Here is a 20,972-nt window from a genome sequence, read left to right as displayed (position 1 = left end):
TATTCTTGTAGTTTTGTCTAGTATAGCTATGAAAGAGCAACTGGTTTAACTGAAATCGGCATAGCAGCTTAGTTAAATCATGTTTCTTGGGTGTTATAGCTATATTCTAAATAAACTGGATACGCTCAAGATAAATCCATTACTTTGATAACTGGATTACATGTTAATGGAGAAGTCTGTATTTCTTCTTCCAGAGGAACACCTTCAATACACATGAGCAGGTATTTTTGGAGAGTGACGGCAAGAAGAACTGACTGGCAAGAACTAACAGAGGTAATAGTTGACTGGAAGGGAAAGAGCAATGACATTTAGGCAGAATAAGTTATCTTATTTTGTCTAGGTAAGGGGAGGGGGCTCAGAGAGAGTATAAAAAAATATGGATTCCTCCATAGTGAACAACTTTAACTTACATTACTTTTACTTGCTCACTCAATATTCCTGGGTAAACAATCAGTATTAATTGTAGCTCACCAGGATTCTTCTACCTTTGCTTATTCAATACTTAGAAGATTTCACTACTTGCACAAACACTGCTTGCAAATAAAAATACTAGGGTTTTAAAATTAAAAGGCTGTTTACATTTCCCCATCATATAATAAATATTCCTTCATGTTAATAGTCTATCAGACCCTTCCCCTACTGTATGCTAGTGACTGCTATAAGTGCTATATTTTGCAGATGACAAATACATAAGGAAGATCCTGCAATACTACAGTAAGGAGGAAAAGTGCTAATATATTTTAACAATTGAAATAGCAAATATGTCTTAAGATAATGAAAAGCTATTCAAAACAGTAAGCAGTATAAGATTATGCACATTACGAATGCTATTAAATTTCAGACAGTTGAAGATTTAAATCATTAATTACTTCGTGTTGGAGGAGTCAAGAAAAAACAACAGAATAGAGTTTCTATTATTAGGCATCTTATGTCATTTCTCTTGGGTCATTTGTACATTACATACCCTATGAATTAATATTGTAAGAAATATGTTCTTTTAAAATATACAGCTCTGGTCATAACTCCTAAGGAACTTTTCCTTCTTTTCCCCTTTAGGATGGACAACAGCACAAGATGAACACGTTGTAGGAACCCAGTCTACTCTATTCTCTTTGTGAAAGATGTCCTATCTCTAGGTGGCCTCAAAACAAAACCCAATCCAACCATTCTTGAGATTTCGGGTAGTCAGGACCTGGATCTATTTTATTTTTTTTGTCTTAAATCCATGTCTTTATTAATTTAACTAACATTTGTATTCCCCAATGCTACTGGCATGACAAGGAAGTTAACTGAGTTCCTAAAAAGTCATTAATTACAGCTTTAAATTGCTACATCTATCCCATAACCTTAATGAAAGAATGGAAAGCAGGCACTAAAATTTGTACATTATTGCTAATTACTAATCAAAATCTTAGACAACAAAAAGTCAAGGACCCTTGCGTGGATTGTTTCCCTCTAAACATAACAGTAAGAGACAATGTATTTTAACATATATTTAGCCTAATGCACATTACTTATTTTGAAAGAAAATTCTTACACAGTTGATTCCCATTAAATTTAGTAACAGGTCCTCAATTAGGTCTGAATCCTTTCATAAACACAAGAATATCAGGATTCTCATCTACACCTGCACTTTTTTTCCTGAACCCACAAGTTGCGGGATTAAAAGGAACATCACAAACGGTGACAGAAATAATGTCCAATAGCATAAGATATTGCACATATATGTGTGATTAAAATATATGCTAAAAAAGGCACTAAACAAAATTAAAAAGGCTGCCAGCCAGACCAACAAAACAATCTTGACAGGGGCAAACAACATGACAGCAACCTATGATCTGCTCAACAAAGAAGCACAAGATCAAGATTCCTGTGCCTTTTTGACCTGGAATATGGAGATGCTGTGTTCTAGAAACATCCTATCAACAGTACAGATGCTTGGAGAATATCTTGATCAAATGGTTGCAAGACAAATTAATTTTTCAGAAGCTCCAACACATGGGTAAGGAAACATACTATTCTAAAAGGTGTTACAACGCTTGCCTTTAAACCAGTGAAATACAGCAGACCTGTGATTCCCCTATTGAAATATCAAAGAGGGAAAGAATAGAGATGAGACAGATATTGCAAGCACATTGGGTATTTTTGAGGACCATACTGTATTAAGTTTATGAATGGTTCATGTATCATTCTGGGCCAGGAATTATATGCAACTCCATGGAGTTGCATATATCACAGCTTCTTCAGGAACTAAAAAGTGTGTGTGGTCGGGATGGTGAGTAAGGCAAGTTGCTGAGACCATAAACAAACTCTGGAAAGGTACTATCCCCTGGGGTGATCTGCATAGACTGGTTCAATTCAAAACAGGTTTTCCAAAGACCAATAGTCAAAGAACAAACTTGGAATATATAAAAGCTGAGTATAAACAGACTCAAGGGTCTTTCTTTTGATTCAGAAAAAGGAATAATTTTGGCCTATCAGAGCTCCACAGGACTGATGGGCAACTTCTGGTAAATTTAGTAAACATATAGGCCCTTTTATTTTATTTTTAATGTTTTCTCTGTGATGTTTTTATCCTAAGAATAAATGTACTTTGCTGAGAAAGATGTGTGGGGTAACCTGTAGCTCAGTTTCAGAGTAGCAGCCGTGTTAGTCTGTATCCGCAAAAAGAAGAACAGGAGTACTTGTGGCACCTTAGAGACTAACAAATTTATTAGAGTATAAGCTTTCATGGACTACAACCCATATATGCATCCGAAGAAGTGGGCTGTAGTCCACGAAAGCTTATGCTCTAATAAATTTGTTAGTCTCTAAGGTGCCACAAGAACTCCTGTTCTTCTTTCTGTAGCTCAGTGGTTCTCAATCTATTTACCACTGTGGGCCACATATGCAGCTGTCTATTTGTTCTGTGGACTGCATCTACACAATATATATATATATATACATATACATATATACACACACACACACACACTACCTGTATGGACCTGAGGATGTCACACGGACCGCAGCTGTGTGCTGATTGGGCCACAAGTGGCCTGTGGGTTGAAAACCACTGCTGTAACTACTGGCATACACTGGTCATAGACCTTAGAGAGAATGCAAAGCATAGGTGAAGGCCACTAGGCAGACTGACTCGCTGGGCATATCTTAGTATAGGGATCGGCGACCTTTGGCACATAGCCCACCAGGGTAAGCCCCTGGCAGGCCAGGCCGGTTTGTTTACCTGCAGCTTCTGCAGGTTCAGCTGATCGCAGCACCCACTGGATGTGGTTCACCACTCCAGGCCAATGGGGGCGGTGGGAAGCGGCACGGGCCGAGGGATGTGCTGGCCACCCTTCCCGCGGCCCCCATTGGCCTGGGACGGCAAACCACAGCCAGTGGGAGCTGCGATCGGCCGAACCCGCAGACGCGGTAGGTAAACAAACCGGCCCGGCCCGCCAGAGGCTTTCCCTGATGGGCCGCGTGCCAAAGGTTGCTGATCTCTGTCATAGTATATGGCATGGGGCTGTGCAGCCTTAAAATCTGTGGTTGGAAGGGAGTGGGACATGGATCCATGCTCAGATACAGGTGATTGCTAGAGACCTGAAGTGGAACACAGAGAGCGTACACTGGCGCAATTATCCTGAAACTGTGAATGTAGGAACCCCATCTTTTCCAGGGTTACATAAAGGTATTTTAAAAAGTTCTACATCTTTCTGCTTCATAATGATTTCTGACTTCTGTGCTAACTTCAAAACCTTCTAGTTAGAAATAGAGACTTCAATCCCCAGAATGTGCAAATCAACACAGCATCAACAAAGCTGACTTCAGCGTAGCAGCATCTTTATGTCTGTGAGGATCTGGTCCAAAGAGTTTTTCACCATTCAGTGGCAATTAGAAACTAATTATCACCAACTTGAAACTAATCTAAAATAGAACACTACCCTTTTGTAAATACTTCAAAGATATTTGCATCTTCTGCATCAGAGGCTGGGCTTTTTAGTTATCACTCAAATTTCATACAGGATGCTGTCTTATATAAAGGCCTATCCATTAAAGATGACAAGAAATAACTTTCAATTCTGAAAGAAAGCATAAGTTATGAGCAGGAATAATCACTCAGATATTAAGTGACAAGAATTCAGTGTCAAAAGTGTTCTGAAGCTTAAGAGCCTGTTTCATAGTCCATAGCCATTAGAGAGAGACATGGACAAATAATTCACCTACAGCCTTGAGTAGCATTATATACATTTCCTGAATGATTTCTGATATTCTCCTATGCCACTCTACCAGAGCAGTGGTACATTGAGGCAGCGCATGGGGTATTTTGGAGTAGCCTAGTCTCTTTTTTTTCATCCACACAGATCCCTCAATGCACATTTCTCTCCCACTTTTCCTCATCTGTGGCTGAAATTGGACCTCAGCTCTTTCCCATGAAGAATTAAAGGGGAAAAACCTCCAAGAGATATTAGAGAGAGTAAGGATATTTGTGCACGGGCAGGGAGATGGGGAGGGCAGCAGCTTACACACTTTCTGTGATGGATTGACCAAAAGTCAAAGCTCTATTTCTCAGCTTACAACAAGCTACAAATGTCATTGTCATTTTGGGAACAACAATGCACTCAGTCCCATATGGCACAACAAAGACGTTCTGGTCCTTGGCTCGAGGAGCTTGCAGCCTAACTACACAGAAAGCACAAAAGAGACTCTAGAAACGCTGGGAGAGACAAAGGAAGGATATAACTTGGAGCATTGATTTTTCAATGGAGGCTTTTTTTATTTGTTTATTTTTCATGAGGGTGAATGACAGTACGGGTGAGCACTGGTGTGGACTGGCATTTTTAGACTTCAAATACCACAAAAAAAAAAAAAAAAGAGGAACTACTGCAACACTGTGTAATCTTGTAGATTTTTTTTTTTGCTTGTTTTTTGTATGTTTTGTAATTTATGTAAACAAGACCTCACCAAAGTATAGGAAGGATATACCTATATTTAGCAGTTTTTAATGCAATGAGATTCACAACACATGGAGTTCCACGTCATGCAACTGAATTAAGTAAAATTACTGCACATTAAAATAAGTGTACTGATCCATTATGACAAATCCTACATACTATGGATGTCATTTGTGTCAGACTATCATTGTCACTTTTCTTTTAATCTACCTTTGTAAGCCCATTTTCTCTAGAAAATGATTACAATTGTCATTTAAAAAGCCATAGCTCTATTGACTTTATAGCTAATAGATCACAAATAGTGCTTGTATCTGATTTCAGAGTTTTCCTTCGAGAGGACATGGATAACAAAAAGATCACAGCTAATAAGTATACGGACAGTCTCATCATAAAGCAAAAAGAACAGGAGTACTTGTGGGACCTTAGAGACTAACACATTTATTAGAGCATAAGCTTTCAGTTAGACCAGGTCTACATTATCCAGTAGTCTATGATGTGCCCACACGAAAGTTAAGATATGTCTGGCGGTATAATCCTTGAAATGCTCTTGGAATTAAAGAGCTCAACCTGATATTCAAGTACACCTTTGAAGTGAGGTAGGTCAATAACCCGCCATTAAACATATCATTACTCTAGAAACGAAATGACTTCTGAAGCCTCAAATCAGACTAGAGATAGATGAGAGGTACCCAAAGTGTTTCTTTTTTGTTTCTAGAGATGATGATCAAGGTAGATGTAATAGGAGGGATGTAGAAAATAATTATTCTGAATTTATGGGCAGGCGGAAACACAGTGATTTCTTTCAGATTTTCATGATACCTTCAGCCTGTGCTTTAGGACGTTATAGTCTATATTTTCTGATACATGATCTCAGAGAGGGCAGTGGATGGGTGAGAGTCCAGATGTTTAAATGTTGTGTGCATCCTAGCTGACAAATATATAAAAAAAATCAAGACAACTTATAAAATCAATACTGCAATGTTTTAAGAATTTAGGTAATAAATACGAACAGAAGAAGCTTCAGATCTGAATTTACATAACTTATACAAGAATTAAAAGTTTTCATTTGTTTTTCAGCACAAACATTGCTTCTTCCACTAGAAGGTGTGCATAGCAGGAAGATGTGGGAACGGACCACGCACTAGCAGTAGCTAAACTGAGAATAAAAATAAGAACAAATAAGAGATCTGAACAATAGAGATGCACATGTTAAAACATCACCAAGCTAAAACAGATGACAACACAATAAGAATTTAGAATTCAGCTAGCAAATAGATACCAGGTACTTAAAGATGAAGATGATGGAATATGGAAAGCAAATTGAACAGGTAAAGGGAACTTTCACTAAAACGTGTGAAGAAGTGCTAGCATTCAGAAAGTAACATCAAAACAAATGGTCATCTGAGGATACATGTGAGAAAAAAGAAGATGCAAAGTTATACTGAAATTAATCAAGCAAGAACAAGATCACAGACACAGTGACTAGAGGAAGAATATACTGTAAAGAACAAAGAGGCAAAAAAAGAGCATAGGAAAGTGCAGGAATATAGGCTCATGTTAGATTTGGGTGCACTATGGTTTTAAATTGAGTTGGGATAATAGTATGAACAAAAGGCCCAAAGCATGGAATCAAAAAGAATGAAATAATGAGAAAGAAGAATTGTTGTGTTAAACTCATAGTGACTCTGAAATACCAGTGTTATCTTATTTAAGGTTTGGGCTGAAGTAACAGAAATAAAACAGAGTTAATTGGGTACCAGATGCAATAAAGAATTGGCTATATAAGAAACTGCTTCATCTGTACATAGCTATGGTCTGATAATTGGCAATAACATCACTAGTTCGTTAATGGGTATAAAAAAGTGAAGGGTTCATTGCTAATATCTGCCTGACCAATATGGGTTTAAGCACCCCTCGGTTTAGCCCACTAGTAAGTATCGTGATCAAACGCTTATAAGTGTTTTATTATTGTTTGGATGTAGTAAACTGCTTATTATTTTGACTTCTTAGGCAAGTTTAAAGCAATTCTACAAATACAATTTGGCCTCTGGATTTAATAAAGGAATTTATGGTTAAATTAGTGTCATGGTAATATCCAGCGTAAATTATAATTCCAACAAAAAGACTTATAGACAAAATGGCAGCAGATGTGAGACCACTGCAGCAAAAAATGACATGAAGAAACTGTATAACATTATACAGTTGACAGGATGAAAAAACATACACCAACCGACCAGTTCAAAACAATAAGACCTCAGAACAATTAAATATATATGGAGGTAGTACTTAAGTGGTCTACTGATTGGCGAGCCAGTGGCCAGACACAGAGGTAGGAGAAGATCTGAACATCAAATTAGGACCTCTGACCAGAACTGTCATGGCAGCCATTACTTTAATATGAATTGTATAGATTTCAAATAGTTTTTGTAACAGCGGATAGAACAGTCTTATGGAAGCTGCTATGCCACTATGGAATCCCTCCGAAAATTGTAAACATCATTAAGAGCTTCTATGAAACTATGACATGCCAAGTAATACACAACTGAATCTGACTAAGTCATTCAAGGTTACCCCAGGCATCAGACAAGGATATCTTGTGTCACCCATCATCTTTTTACTGGTAGTGGATTGCTTAATGAGAAAGACACAGAACAACCAAGTGTCATACAAATGGACTTTCACACAGAAGTTAGAGGACCTTGACTTTGTGGATGACAACTTGCTATTCCTCACCATATAGATATATGCAAGCCAAAACAAATGATCTTCAGGCCTATGCACAATTAGTAAGGTTGAAAATCAACACAAAAAAATCCTAAAACCATGAGAATCAACACGCCACAAGAAATACAAACAGGTTCTCCAATTGACATAGAAGAGGTCCAATATTTCACACATCTTGGCAGCACTGTAAGTACTACAGGTGGAGACATTAAAGTCAGAATAGCAAAAGCCAGACATGTCTTCATAACTCTACAGCTAATCTGGAGAATCAGAAATCTTGCCGTCCAAACTAACCTTTGAATATTTAACACCATTGTAAAGTTGATCTTAACAAATCTGCAAATTACAGCACCATACAGTAAGCCCTTAATATCTAAACTCAAAGTTTTAATAAACAGCTGCCTTAGACAAATCCTCTATCAGATGGCCAGAAAAACAAGTCGCAAATGAAGAACTCTGGAGGAGGACAAAACAGATAACAGTTCCAGTGCCAGTGGCCCCCCTCTTCTACATAGGATCTGGTGCTCCTGCAGTGGCCCCCAAATTGGCCTGTACTTTAGTCCGCCATTGCAATGGGCACTAAACTACCTCTCAGCGAGCTGGTCTTCCAGATATGGGTGGTATGGTAATGGGAAGCTTAGCCTGCCATAGCATGTGCTATAACTGCTCCATACATGAGCAGGAGGCTTCAGGTAAATTTTCGTAAAAATACATATACAGCTGCAATTACAACAATTTGGGTGCACAAGTAACTACTTACATGTGTATCTGGTTATTTGCACATGGAATGTAGATATACAACTGTGCTCATATTTCTCATGAGGTATAGATGTCAGTCTCCAGAAGGCCTCAATCTGGCATCTTTCATGAGCACTAATTTCACTCTAGAACAGTGTTTCCCAAACTTGGGATGCCGCTTGTGTAGGGAAAGCCCCTGGTGAGCTGGGCCGGTTTGTTTACCTGCTGCGTCCGCAGGTCCGGCTGATCACGGCTCCCACTGGTGCTGTTCGCTGCTCCAGGCCAATGGGAAGCAGTTGGAATACTACTTTAATTATTTCTATTTTGATACATTTCCTGAATTTTTTGCATTCACATTATATGCCTTTATACAAGCAAAAAGAACTGAGAGTTTTGCCAAGTACCTTGAATGCAGTTCTGTGCTGCCATTGTTGTATTTACTTCCTCTTTCCCAGACACCAAAGTCAGGTACACGGTATGCTCTTTCCACACAAAACACCAGGTTTTGAATGAAGGACACCTATAAGGAAAAGAAAAAGAAAAATCAAGGGAAACTGAAATACGCCAAAATTTCTTATTTGTATTTTTAAAAAGAAAATGGCATGGTTTTCAGACTGCACAATTATATTTGCCAATTAGGTTTTATTTTCTTGTGGAGTATGGTGTTCCCAACTTCAAGGGACCTCTTTGTAAAACCAATTTTCATTAAATATGTTAAAAAACGCTCCCCAAAACACTTGTAACTTAATTTACACAAAGCCCTAATGAAGCTAGGAATGCAAATGATTGGGTATTAAAGTAATGTGCTAGAACATCAGCGCAAAAAAAAAAAAATCTAACATCTTTACTTTTAAAAATGACTGTTAGGGAGCAGAAGAAAGTAAGCCCTATAAGTAACGCTTAAAATAAAATCTGGGGCATGGAAAGTCTGGCATTGTCCCTAACCGCTCATTCTAACACAGCTCTGACATGTAAAACAAGTTCTGTCATGTTAGCTCAATATAAATATATGCAGCACATCCTTCTGTGAAAATAAAAAGAATGACACCATTTATTCAATTACAATCTGGTCTTAGATTATGAAAATCTATTAGAAAATAGGAAATTATTCATAGATATGGGGGACAATAAGTCATGATCATGGGTTTTCTTTATTTAGGTTTTGATTGTACCTTAACCATTGTGGTATCTGAGTACCTTATGAAATTAAATGAAGCTGAAAAGGTAAACAAAAATTCTCTCTTCTCCATGTTCCACAGAGTAGGGTTTTTTGATCCTAAGAAAGCTAGGATGAAGAGATCAATCTTACATTTCATCCCAAAGATACTATAGAAAACATTGTGCTCATGCTTAACTCTTCCTGAACAGTTCCATGGTTTCAGACACAAAAATGGCCCTGCTATTCTCCACTATCTAACTTCCATCTCCAGCAATCTAACTTTGCAGTTGTTAGCTCCACTGGATGGGAAAAGGAGGAGCAGTTACCAGCTTGTTGGCTTGTCTCAGGAGTATATGTGCATGTGTGTATTTCTTGGTAGCTGACTTGTCCTTTTCCCTCTCTCTACCAGGAGATCAGCTGATAAGGAGCCTCTTTCATTGCTTCATGGTGTCAGAGAGGAAGAATATGATTGTGACACTGCACCCCATATTCTTCACAGTGATATTATTATAATAATATGATTATAACAATCAATGTATTTTATGCAAGATAAGTCATGTGAAGTGTCATTGGAAAGGTTATGATTTACTGAATATGATTATCCTATTTGTATGCATGTATTATTTTTGTGTCTGAAGTTAGGAACATTGACTATGTATCTGTATTACAAATGTGTGTATACCTGAATAACCCACTAGGCAAAAGACTCTCAGTCTATATGGCTGGCTGGGAAGGGCCCATTCCGGTTAATTAGCCATTAGGAGAAAACAATAGGCCTTAGAAGAAGCTTATCTCCCACGGGGAACCTTCCTGAGAACACTGCAGACAACCTCCAACTCACGGCTGCTGTGACACTACCGGAACATGTGACCAGGTCACCTGGTGCTTTTCCACTGACTGGTGAGGGAACCAAGCTTTTAAACAAAGGGTTCCCACTATATGGGGCGATCACATCTGCACACAGTATTCAAGATGTGGGTGTACCATGGGTTTATATAGAGGCAATATGATATTTTCTGTCTTATCTATCCCCTTCTGAATGATTCCCAACTTTTTGTTCGCTTTTTTGACTGCCGCTACACATTGAGTGGATGTTTTCAGAGAACTATCCACAATGACTCCAAGAACTCTTTCTTGAGTGGTAAGTGCTAATTTAGACCCCATCATTTTACATGTATAGTTGGGATTATGTTTTCCAATGTGCATTACTTCGCATTTATCAACACTGAATTTCATCTGCCCATTTTGTTGCCCATTCACTGAGTTTTGAGAGATCCTTTAGTAGCTCTTCGCAGTCTGCCTTGGACTTTACTATCTTGAGTAGTTTTGTATCACCTGCAAATTTTGCCACCTCATTGTTTACCCCTTTTTCCAGGTCATTTATGAATGTGTTGAATAGGACTGGTCCCTGTACAGACCCCTGGGGGACACCACTATTTACCTCTCTCCATCCTGAAAACTGACTATTATTTATTAATACCCTTTGTTTCCTACCTTTTAACCAGTTATCAATCCATAAGAGGACCTTCCCTGTTATAGAATCATAGAATATCAGGGTTGGAAGGGACCTCAGGAGGTCATCTAGTCCAACCACCTGCTCAAAGCAGGACCAATTCCCAGCTAAATCATCCCCGCCAGGCTTTGTCAAGTCGGACCTTAAAAACCTCCAAGGAAGGAGAGTCCACCACCTCCCTAGGTAACACATTCCAGTGCTTCACCACCCTCCTAGTGAAATAGTGTTTCCTAATATCCAACCTAGACCTCCCCCACTGCAACTTGAGACCACTGCTCCTTGTTTTGTCATCTGCCACCACTGAGAACAGCCGAGCTCCATTCTCTTTGGAACCCCTCTTCAGGTAGTTGAAAGCAGCTATCAAATTCCCCCCTCATTCTTCTCTTCTGGAGACTAAACAATCCCAGTTCCTTCAGCCTCTCCTCATAAGTTATGTGCTCCAGACCCCTAATAATTTTTGTTGCCCTCCGCTTGACTCTTTCCAATATTTCCACATCCTTCTTGTAGTGTGGGGCCCAAAACTGGACACAGTACTCCAGATGAGGCCTCACCAAAGTCGAATAAAGGGGAACGATCACGTTCCTTGATCTGCTGGCAATGCCCCTACTTATACAGCCCAAAATGCCGTTAGCCTTCTTGGCAACAAGAGCACACTGTTGACTCATACCCAGCTTCTCGTCCACTGTGACCCCTAGGTCCTTTTCTGCAGAACTGCTACCTAGCCATTCGGTCCCTAGTCTGTAGCAGTGCATGGGATTCTTCCGTCCTAAGTGCAGGACTCTGCACTCGTCCTTGTTGAACCTCATCAGGTTTTTTTTGGCCCAATCCTCTAATTTGTCTAGGTCCCTCTGTATCTGATCCCTACCCTCCAGCGTATCTACCACGCCTCCCAGTTTAGTGTCATCTGCAAACTTGCAGAGAGTGCAGTCCACACCATCCTCCAGATCATTAATAAAGATATTAAACAAAACCGGCCCCAGGACCGACCCTTGGGGCACTCCGCTTGAAACCGGCTGCCAACTAGACATGGAGCCATTGATCACTACCCGTTGAGCCCGACGATCTAGCCAGCTTTCTATCCATCTTACAGTCCATTCATCCAGCCCATACTTCTTTAACATGGCCTCAAGAATACTGTGGGAGACAGTATCAAAAGCTTTGCTAAAGTCAAGGAATAACACATCCACTGCTTTCCCCTCATCCACAGAGCCAGTTATCTCATCATAGAAGGCAATTAGGTTAGTCAGGCATGACTTCTCCTCAGAAAAGCAGACCGACTCCCCCAGGGAACAGATGGGCAGGATCCCCTGGGAGAATAACATGAAGGGCAAAGGGGTCCAGGAAAGCTGGCTGTATTTTAAAGAATCCTTATTGCGGTTGCCGGAACAAACCATCCTGATGTGTAGAAAGAATAGTAAATATGGCAGGCGACCAGCTTGGCTTAACAATGAAATCCTTGCTGACCTTAAACGCAAAAAAGAAGCTTACAAGAAATGGAAGATTGGACAAATGACCAGGGAGGAGTATAAACATATTGCTCAGGCATGCAGGAGTGAAATCAGGAAGGCCAAATCGCACTTGGAGTTGCAGCTAGCAAGAGATGTTAAAAGTAAGAAGAAGGGTTTCTTCAGGTGTGTTAGCAACAAGAAGAAAGTCAAGGAAAGTGTGGGCCCCTTACTGAATGAGGGAGGCAACCTAGTGACAAGAGGATGTGGAAAAAGCTAATGTAGTCAATGCTTTTTTTGCCTCTGTCTTCACAAACAAGGTCAGCTCCCAGACTGTTGGACTGGGCAGCACAGTATGGGGAGAAGGTGAACAGCCCTCGGTGGAGAAAGAAGTGGTTCGGGACTATTTAGAAAAAATTGGATGAGCACAAATCCATCGGGCCGGATGCGCTGCATCTGATGGTGCTAAAGGAGTTGGCGGATGTGATTGCGGAGCCATTGGCCATCATCTTTGAAAACTCATGGCGATCGGGGGAGGTCCCGGATGACTGGAAAAAGGCTAATGTAGTGCCCATCTTTAAAAAAGGGAAGGAGGAGGATCCGGGGATCTACAACTATCCTATGACAGCTTACGTTGCTTAAGAGCCTTTGGTGAGGGACCTTCTGAAAGTCTTTCTGAAAATTGAAGAACACTAGATCCACTGGATCCCCCTTGTCCACATATTTGTTGACCTCCTCAAAGAATTCTAGTAGATTGGTGAGGCATTATTTCCCTTTACAAAAACCATGTTGATTCTTCCCCCAACAAATTATGTTTCGCTCTATGTCTGACAATTTTGTTTTTTACTATAGTTTCAACCTGTTTACCCAATACTGAAGTCAGGCTTACCGGCCTGTAATTGCCAGGATCACCTCTGGATCCCTTTTTAAAAATTGGCAGCACATTAGCTATCCTTCAGTCATTTGGTACAGAAGCTGATTTAAATGATAGGTTACAGACTACAGTTAATACTTCTGCAATTTCAAATTTGAGCTCCTTCAGAACTCTTGGGTGAATACCATCTTGTCCTGGTTACTTAGTACTGTTTAGTTTATCAATTTGTTCCAAAACCTCCCCTAATGATACCTCAATCTGGGACAGTTCTTCAAATTTGTCACCTAAAAAGAATGGTTCAGGTTTGGGAATCTCCCTCACATCCTCAGCCATGAAGACCGATGCAAAGAATTCGTTTAGTTTCTCCACAATGGCCTTATTGTCCTTGAGTGCTCCTTTAGCATCTCGATTGTGTAGTGGCCCCAATGGTTGCTTAGCAGGCTTCCTGCTTCTGATGTAAAAAAAAATGTTTGCTATTACTTTTTGAGACTTTGGCTAGCTGTTCTTCAAATTCTTTTTTGGCCTTCCTAATTATATTTTTACACTTCATTTGCCAGAGTTTATGATCATTTCTATTTTCCTCACTAACTTCCACATTTGAAAGGATGCCTTTTTGCCTCTCACTGCTTCTTTTACTTTGTTGTTTAGCCACGGTGGCACTTCTTTGGTTCTCTGTTTTTTAATTTGGGGTATACATTTACATTGAGTCTCTACCTTATGGTGTCTAAAAAATTTCCATCCAGCTCACAGGGATTTCACTTTTTGCGCTGTACCTTTTAGTTTCTGTTTAACTAACATTTTTCTGTAGTCCCCCTTTCTGAAATTAAATGCTACAGTGTTGGGCTGCTGTGGCTTTGCCCCGCCACAGAGATGTTAAATTTAATTACATTATGGTTACTATTACCAAGCGGTCCAGCAATAGTCACCTCTTTGACTAGATCCTGTCCTCCATTTAGGACTAAATCAAGAATTGCCTCTCCTCTCATGGGTTCCATCGAGGTCTGCTAAATTAGCAGGCTGCACTCTGATAGTGCTGATAACACCAAAGATACAAAAACAAAAACACTGAGAAACTGTAACATCTCAGCAGCCTTGACTGCATTCCAACTTTCTACAATCTGAAGCACTGTAGTTTGGGATTCTAACTTCTTATTTTATATGAGAAAAGAGTCATGATTACTTTCCTAAATCTGACACCAGAAATGAAAACCTGACATTCTGACCCTGTGAATAAGTACTAATCAACAAATGTTATGCAATATTGTCAAGTTACAGAGCAAGGGGTCGCTCAAGTGCAGATTTTTTACATCCCTGGGAATGTAGCTACGTTGATATAAGTTCACAGTGTAAACCAGCCCTGAGTCAGTTCACTGTTATGTATTACTTGGCATGTCGTATTTTCATACAAGCTCTGAATAATATTCACAAATTTCTGAGAAATTCCATAGTGGCACAGCAGACTCCATAAGAATGTTCTTTTTATTCACTGTATCAAAGACTTTTTGGAAATCTATGAAATTCATGCAAAGCGGTGACGGCCATACAATTAACAGTTCTATGATGATGACTGCTATTCTATTGCTATGTGATCTATGCAGGACTTCTCCTGTCAGAACCCTGCCTGTTCATATCATAGCCTTAAATTTACTGCTTTCTTTAGTTTGTCTAGGGCAGCAGTTCTCAAACTATGGGTCGGGACCCCAAAGTGGGTCATAACCCCATTCTAATGGGGTTGCCAGCCAGGGCTGAAGCCGAAGTCCAAGCCCCACCACCCAGGGCTGAAGCCCTCAAGCTTTGGCACCCCCCAGCTCAGGGGGGCTCAGGCTTCGGCACCCCTTTGGGGTCTTTTAGTATTTTTTGTTGTCAGAAGGGGGTCGCAATGCAATGAAGTTTGAGAAACCCTGGTCTAGCGTAACGTGTAATTATTTTACTTGGGACAAACAGCGATCGAATGTCCTCTCCAGCTTTTGCACTAACTTAGGGCTCTCTTTTTTTGGCAGGCTCAATATATGACCACTTTTCCACTTGTTTGGTACGTTTCCTTTTTTTTTTTTAATTTTTTTTTTTTTTAATTAATGGAGATATCCTATCTCCTAGAACTGGAAGGGACCTTGAAAGGTCATCAAGTCCAGCCCCCTGCCTTCACTAGCAGGACCAAGTACTGATTTGCCCTAGATCCCTAAGTGGCTCCCTCAAGGATAGAACTCACAACCCTGAGTTTAGCAGGCCAATGCTCAAACCACTGAGCTATCCCTCCCTCCCTCCTTCTTCCCATATCGTCTGTAACAGGCCTAACAAAATGTCTAAAGTGTTTTTCGAGTTTGCCTTAACGACTTCCATTGGGATGTTGTCCAGACCCAGTGCCTTTCCACTTTTTAACCGATTGACTGCCCTCTCTACTTCTACTTTAGTGATAGGTCCTAATTCCATATCCAGATCTTCTCCTTCCTCTAAATTGGGGTGTTGATCACTGGTTCCCATTCAGTAGTTGACTAAAATGCTGCCTCCATATATTTAATTTAAACAAAATTATTTCTCTCTTTTATGTTCCCATACACTGTAACTGGGCTGATTTGCCTGCTTCTAGCTAACACAGCAGTGGCAGAAAAATCAGTGAGCCCTATTGCATTGTATATGAACATGATGGAGAGAAATAATTGTTTAAAAGCTTTTCTATTACACTAATCATTATCATCTAAGCACTTACAGACAATGGATTTCTCTTCATAATAACAGTGTGAATTCAGGACATATAGATAGGTAAGGCCTTTTTTTTCTTAGTTCTGTTTGTTTTAATTTCCTTGGAATTTATCATTTTATATTCAAAAACTTTAATGGGAGAAAATTGGTAAGAATTAAAAACAAGGGAGGCGGACGGGGGGAATGTCGCCCACTATTCATAGGGGATGAGGAGAGAAGGGTGCCCAGAACTCATGGACTGGGGAGAAGGGGGTATTAATCAGGTGGCAGTTGAGAAAGCTTTCTGCTCCCTGTAACAGTTGGGCAGTCTCAGCTGCCAGGATCCAGCTTCCTGTCCATCTTGCTCCCCTCCCGCAGAGAGGAAGCAGACATGCGCTAAAGGGTCAGGAGGGGTGTGGAAGGCTGAACCCCAGGAGTACTGGCACCTTCCTGACTGAAGTCCCCTGCTGACTTCCACACGGCCCTATCTGCTTCCTCTGCTCTGCTCTGGAAGGGGAGGTGGACAGGGCTCTGTACTTTGGGGCTGTGCTGAAGGGCCAGGATCAGAAGGGGGCACTGTCTGGCAAAGAGTCAAGACTCCTAGGGTGCAGAGAGACTTCTGCTACTGCTTGCAAGAGTGCAAAGTAGGGTAACTGCTGGTTGGTGGCTACTGCAACCACACAATGGAAGAGCAAGAAGGCCAGGGAGTCTGGTCCCAGCAACTGAAACTGGAGCTCTCTCCAGTCTCTGGACCTTCAGCTCAGCCCTGTCTGCTCCCGCATCGAAATGCTGGGGTTAGGAGAGTGCTCTCCTTTGGCGAGGAGGGCCACTCCCTGGAGTGGTCAGGCAGTCTCAGCTGCTGTGACCTGGCTCCCTGCCCATCTTGCTCCCCCACTGTGTAGAAGAAACAGACAGGGCAGCACTGAAGGAACAGGGTCAGGAGGGGAGTATAAAGTTGCACCCCATGAGTACAGGCCCACTTGCTGGACAGAGCCCCTGCTAACCCCTCTGATCCTTCAGTGTGGTCCCATCCACTCCCTTGGTGAAAATTCCGGGGTCTCAAAAAAGTCAACATTTAGTGAAAATTGGTAAAACCACAAATACTGGCTTTTTCAAAAACACAGGAATTTTTTGGGGACAATTGGTAAACACCAATAACGAAGGGCCTTATCAATGGGGAACTGAAATGCAGATTTGACCAAAGTCACTCAGTAAATTGGTCGTAGAGCCAGGAACATAATCTGCATTTTCCAATTCCTAGTTCTTAGCATTTAAAGCCTGAAGAGATCATATTATCTAGTCTGACCTCCTATATACCACAGGCAATTATATTTCACCCAGTTACCCTTTATTGAGCTAAATAACTTGTGTTTGCCGGAAGCATATCTTTCAGAAAGACATCCAACCTTGATATTTGAGAAATGTCCTGGCATGGATCAGACCCTCTTCATCACTGATGGTTTCTTAATTTTTAGTACTGGGAGGAAGTCAAATTAGTAGCAGGAATGAGGAGGGCTTGGATTGTTACAGCTAGAGCAGTGGGGTAGTTTTAGGGAAAGAATTGCAGCACCATGGAAAGGAAGGAGGCAGAGATGGGTTACAGGAGAAACTGTAGAAGTAGGAGGGAGAAGAAACTAGGAGCTGGGTGGTCTCAGAATTTGTACAACTGAAGAGTTGCAGCAAAACTGGAGCACTCCACTTTATTGATAACACAGCTCTTGACAACTCAAGGTGAAAGGATTAGCATTTTTTGCAGAGAATATTCATTTATATTAGACCTAGTTTCTAGCAGTGGTTTAATGCTCTTCATGAGCACTAACTTATAGTAGCAGCTGTGGATGTATTTACAATGCAAAAATTAGATCTAAAGAACAGCTTTGCCACCACCATTCATCTCCAAGTGGACTACTACAAAATACAAGGTTCACTATAATATGACACATAGTAACCATTCCACATGCATGATCAGGGAGTAGTAGGCATCCTTCAGTCTTGAGAGACCATGGGTATGCACCCCTGAAAAGTAAAGAATTAACTCAGTTGGTTTTATGGCAACCGTGAACATGGCTGAAGAGACCCACTCGAGAGAGACAATCTCTGCCGCATCTGTCACATTTAAAAGATGATATTTTGATCCTTTGGGCTTTGATTTCTGCAAGCTTTTTTCTCCTCTGCTAAGCTGGACTGCTTCATCTCGTAACTCCGAAGACCTTTGTTAAGCACTTGTTTCCAAAGGCTGGGGGCTTGAGTGTGAGCTTCCCATTTGTCCATATCCATGTCCATTTCTTTGAGGTCTCGCTTGCACACATCCTTGAAACACAATTTTGGGCATCCTTTGGGTCTTTTTCCAGATGCCAATTTACCGTAGAGGGGGTCCTTTGGGATGCACCCATCATTCATTTGGCACACATGCCCAAGCCAGCAGAGCCGTCTCTGTTTGAGACATGTTTGTATGCTGGCCCGTTTGAACACATCTGTAGTGGTGACTCTGTCCCTCCAAAAAATTCAACGAAGGCAACACATATGAAAGCTCTTGAGCCTCTTTTCCTGATGAGAGTATAAGGTCCATGTCTCCCTTCCATACAAAAGTGTGCTGATAACACTGGTCTACAATTTTTGAGATGTTGTCTGCTTCAGAGATAAAATGTGCTATTTATTATGTATTTTGATGTGCTGAATTCAAATACGACAATTAAAACAACTGATTGGCTACTGTTTCTAAGATATTTAAGTTTTTACATTTTATGTCTATGTATATTGTGTAGATAGAGTTTTAATCATAAATTGTAAACCTAGGTCTTTTCATGTGTTTATGGTTGCTTTACATGAAGATATTTCACCTGTCCTGTTTATGTAACACTTTAAAAATCAGCAAAAGGGTTATATAAATAAAATTTATTATGAAACAAAAGGCAAAATACTATTATGTACATAGTTTAGTCCTATTCAGTGTCTACTCGGCGCTTCTTGGCTTGTCTCTTGTATTCATTAAATGGAGCATCTCTTGTCACTGTCCAGCAATAGTCTGCAAGCACTGATGGGCTCCATTTGCCCTGATAGCGTTTCTCCATTGTTGCAATGTCCTGGTGAAATCGCTCGCCGCGCTCCTCGCTCACTGCTCCGCAGTTCGGTGGAAAAAAATCTAGATGAGAGTGCAAAAAAATGCATCTTTAGTGACATGTTGCAACCAAGGCTTTTGTATGCCTTGAGGAGGTTTTCCACCAACAACCTGTAGTTGTCTGCCTTGTTGTTTCCAAGAAAATTTATTGCCACTAACTGGAAGGCTTTCCATGCCGTCTTTTCCTTGCCAGACCACTTTTTCTTCTTTGATACACCTTTCCCAACTGGAGGCACCATGCAGAAGTAACAATTGCTGGTATGATCTGTTGGCTCTCTCCAAATCATTGGCACTGCAAAAGGCATAGATTTCCTTTTCCTGTTCAACCACTGGCGAAGATTTGTTGCACAAGTGTTGCAGTATATGTGTGGGGCCCACCTCTTGTCCCGATCTCCAATTTTGCAGCCAAAATAAAGGTGATAGGCTTTCTTAACCATAGTGGTTATACTGCGCTTTTGTGATGCAAAAGTCACTTCACTACAAACATAGCAAAAGTTATCTGCACTGTTCACACAAGTATGAGGCATCTCTGCTCACTTTGGCTAAACAGAAATGTGTCCCTTTGCAAAATCAAACACTGACAAATAAGAGAGCATGACACTGTATGATTTCTAGAGCTGATATAGGGCAATTTGTTCGGCAGAGTGATGTAAGCTTCATTATGATTGCATCATCCATGACTTTTAGGAATAACATGATGAAATTCATATCATGTATGATGCAATACCAGCTTCAGATTGCATCATTCATTGTTTTGCCTAAAAAGCAAGTACCGTCAAAACCCAGTCAAAGATTTATTCATAGATCCAGTCAAAGATGTATTTCAGTCATTTCTGGTTTAAATTGAGATCCCTTCCCTTTATAAAACTCACTTATCCTCCACCATTCCCAAGTCAAGGGTCGTATATACTGACTCAATAGCATATCTTGAAAACTAGAGCCAATCAACAATTTTAAGCATCATTTTCATTCTCAGTGACCCAGAATTAGTAAAAAGTTTGACTACATTTATTTCAGAAGCATTGTGGCTGTAGAGCAGTGTAACACATCCATGATACACACAGACTTTGCGTGTTCTGTCAGTTTGTTGTTTTGCCATACCCTCTTGTTCAGTCTAGACATTGTTGTGGTGGCTTTTCCAATGTGGATGGTGAGTTCTGTTTCAAGTGAAAGGTTGACTGCGATAGTGGACTCCAGGTGTGTGAACTCATTCACCGCTTCAAGTTCATAGCTGTTGATCTTGATGGAGGGTGCTTTTTCAACTCCTGGGCACATTATGTTAATCTTTTTTAGGCTTATAATATGCCTGAAGTCTTGGCAGGCTTTGGAGAAACTGTCCATTAGGCTTTGAAGATGAGCTTCTTTCTGGAAAGCCTCAGACATTGAGCCGTTGTATTGGACTGTGCCATACATGTTTTCCTTGAAGGAACAAATCACTCTTAAGAGCCTGGTGGGCCATCCAATCTTTTCTAGAAGCTCAAAAAGAGGTGGTGTTGGATAAGGGCCTCCCGAGTCTTGCAAGATTGAACAGCTTTCCATCAGCTCTTGCATGCAAGTAGATTTCCCCAGTTGAGGAACCAAAAGCTTGTTTCAGTAGCAGGGAGAAGATGATCCCAAACACAGTTAGGGAAGAATACAACCTTGCTTAACTCCGCTACGAATCTGGAAAGCCTCAGACATTGAGCCGTTGTATTTGGACTGTGCCATACATGTTTTCCTGGAAGGATCAAATCACTCTTAAGAGCCTGGGGGGCATCCAATCTTTTCTAGAAGCTCGAATAGTTC

General features: G+C 40.7%; 1 protein-coding gene across 8 annotated transcripts in view; it reads right to left on the bottom strand.

The window, feature by feature from the left end:
• Positions 1 to 20,972, bottom strand: part of PHKB (phosphorylase kinase regulatory subunit beta) — a 194,449-nt gene that overhangs the window by 107,068 nt on the left and 66,409 nt on the right. For all 8 annotated transcript variants that reach the window (XM_034788873.1, XM_034788868.1, XM_034788865.1 and 5 more), the window contains one exon: positions 8,804 to 8,919. In XM_034788873.1, the coding sequence (XP_034644764.1) occupies positions 8,804 to 8,919 (116 nt within the window). The remainder of the gene's footprint in view (positions 1 to 8,803; positions 8,920 to 20,972) is intronic.

The sequence above is a fragment of the Trachemys scripta genome, chromosome 13 (genome assembly GCF_013100865.1).
Source record: "Trachemys scripta elegans isolate TJP31775 chromosome 13, CAS_Tse_1.0, whole genome shotgun sequence".
Lineage (NCBI taxonomy): Eukaryota > Metazoa > Chordata > Testudines > Emydidae > Trachemys > Trachemys scripta.
Note: the sequence above shows the minus strand (reverse complement) of the source record. Positions and strands in the feature narration are given on the sequence as shown.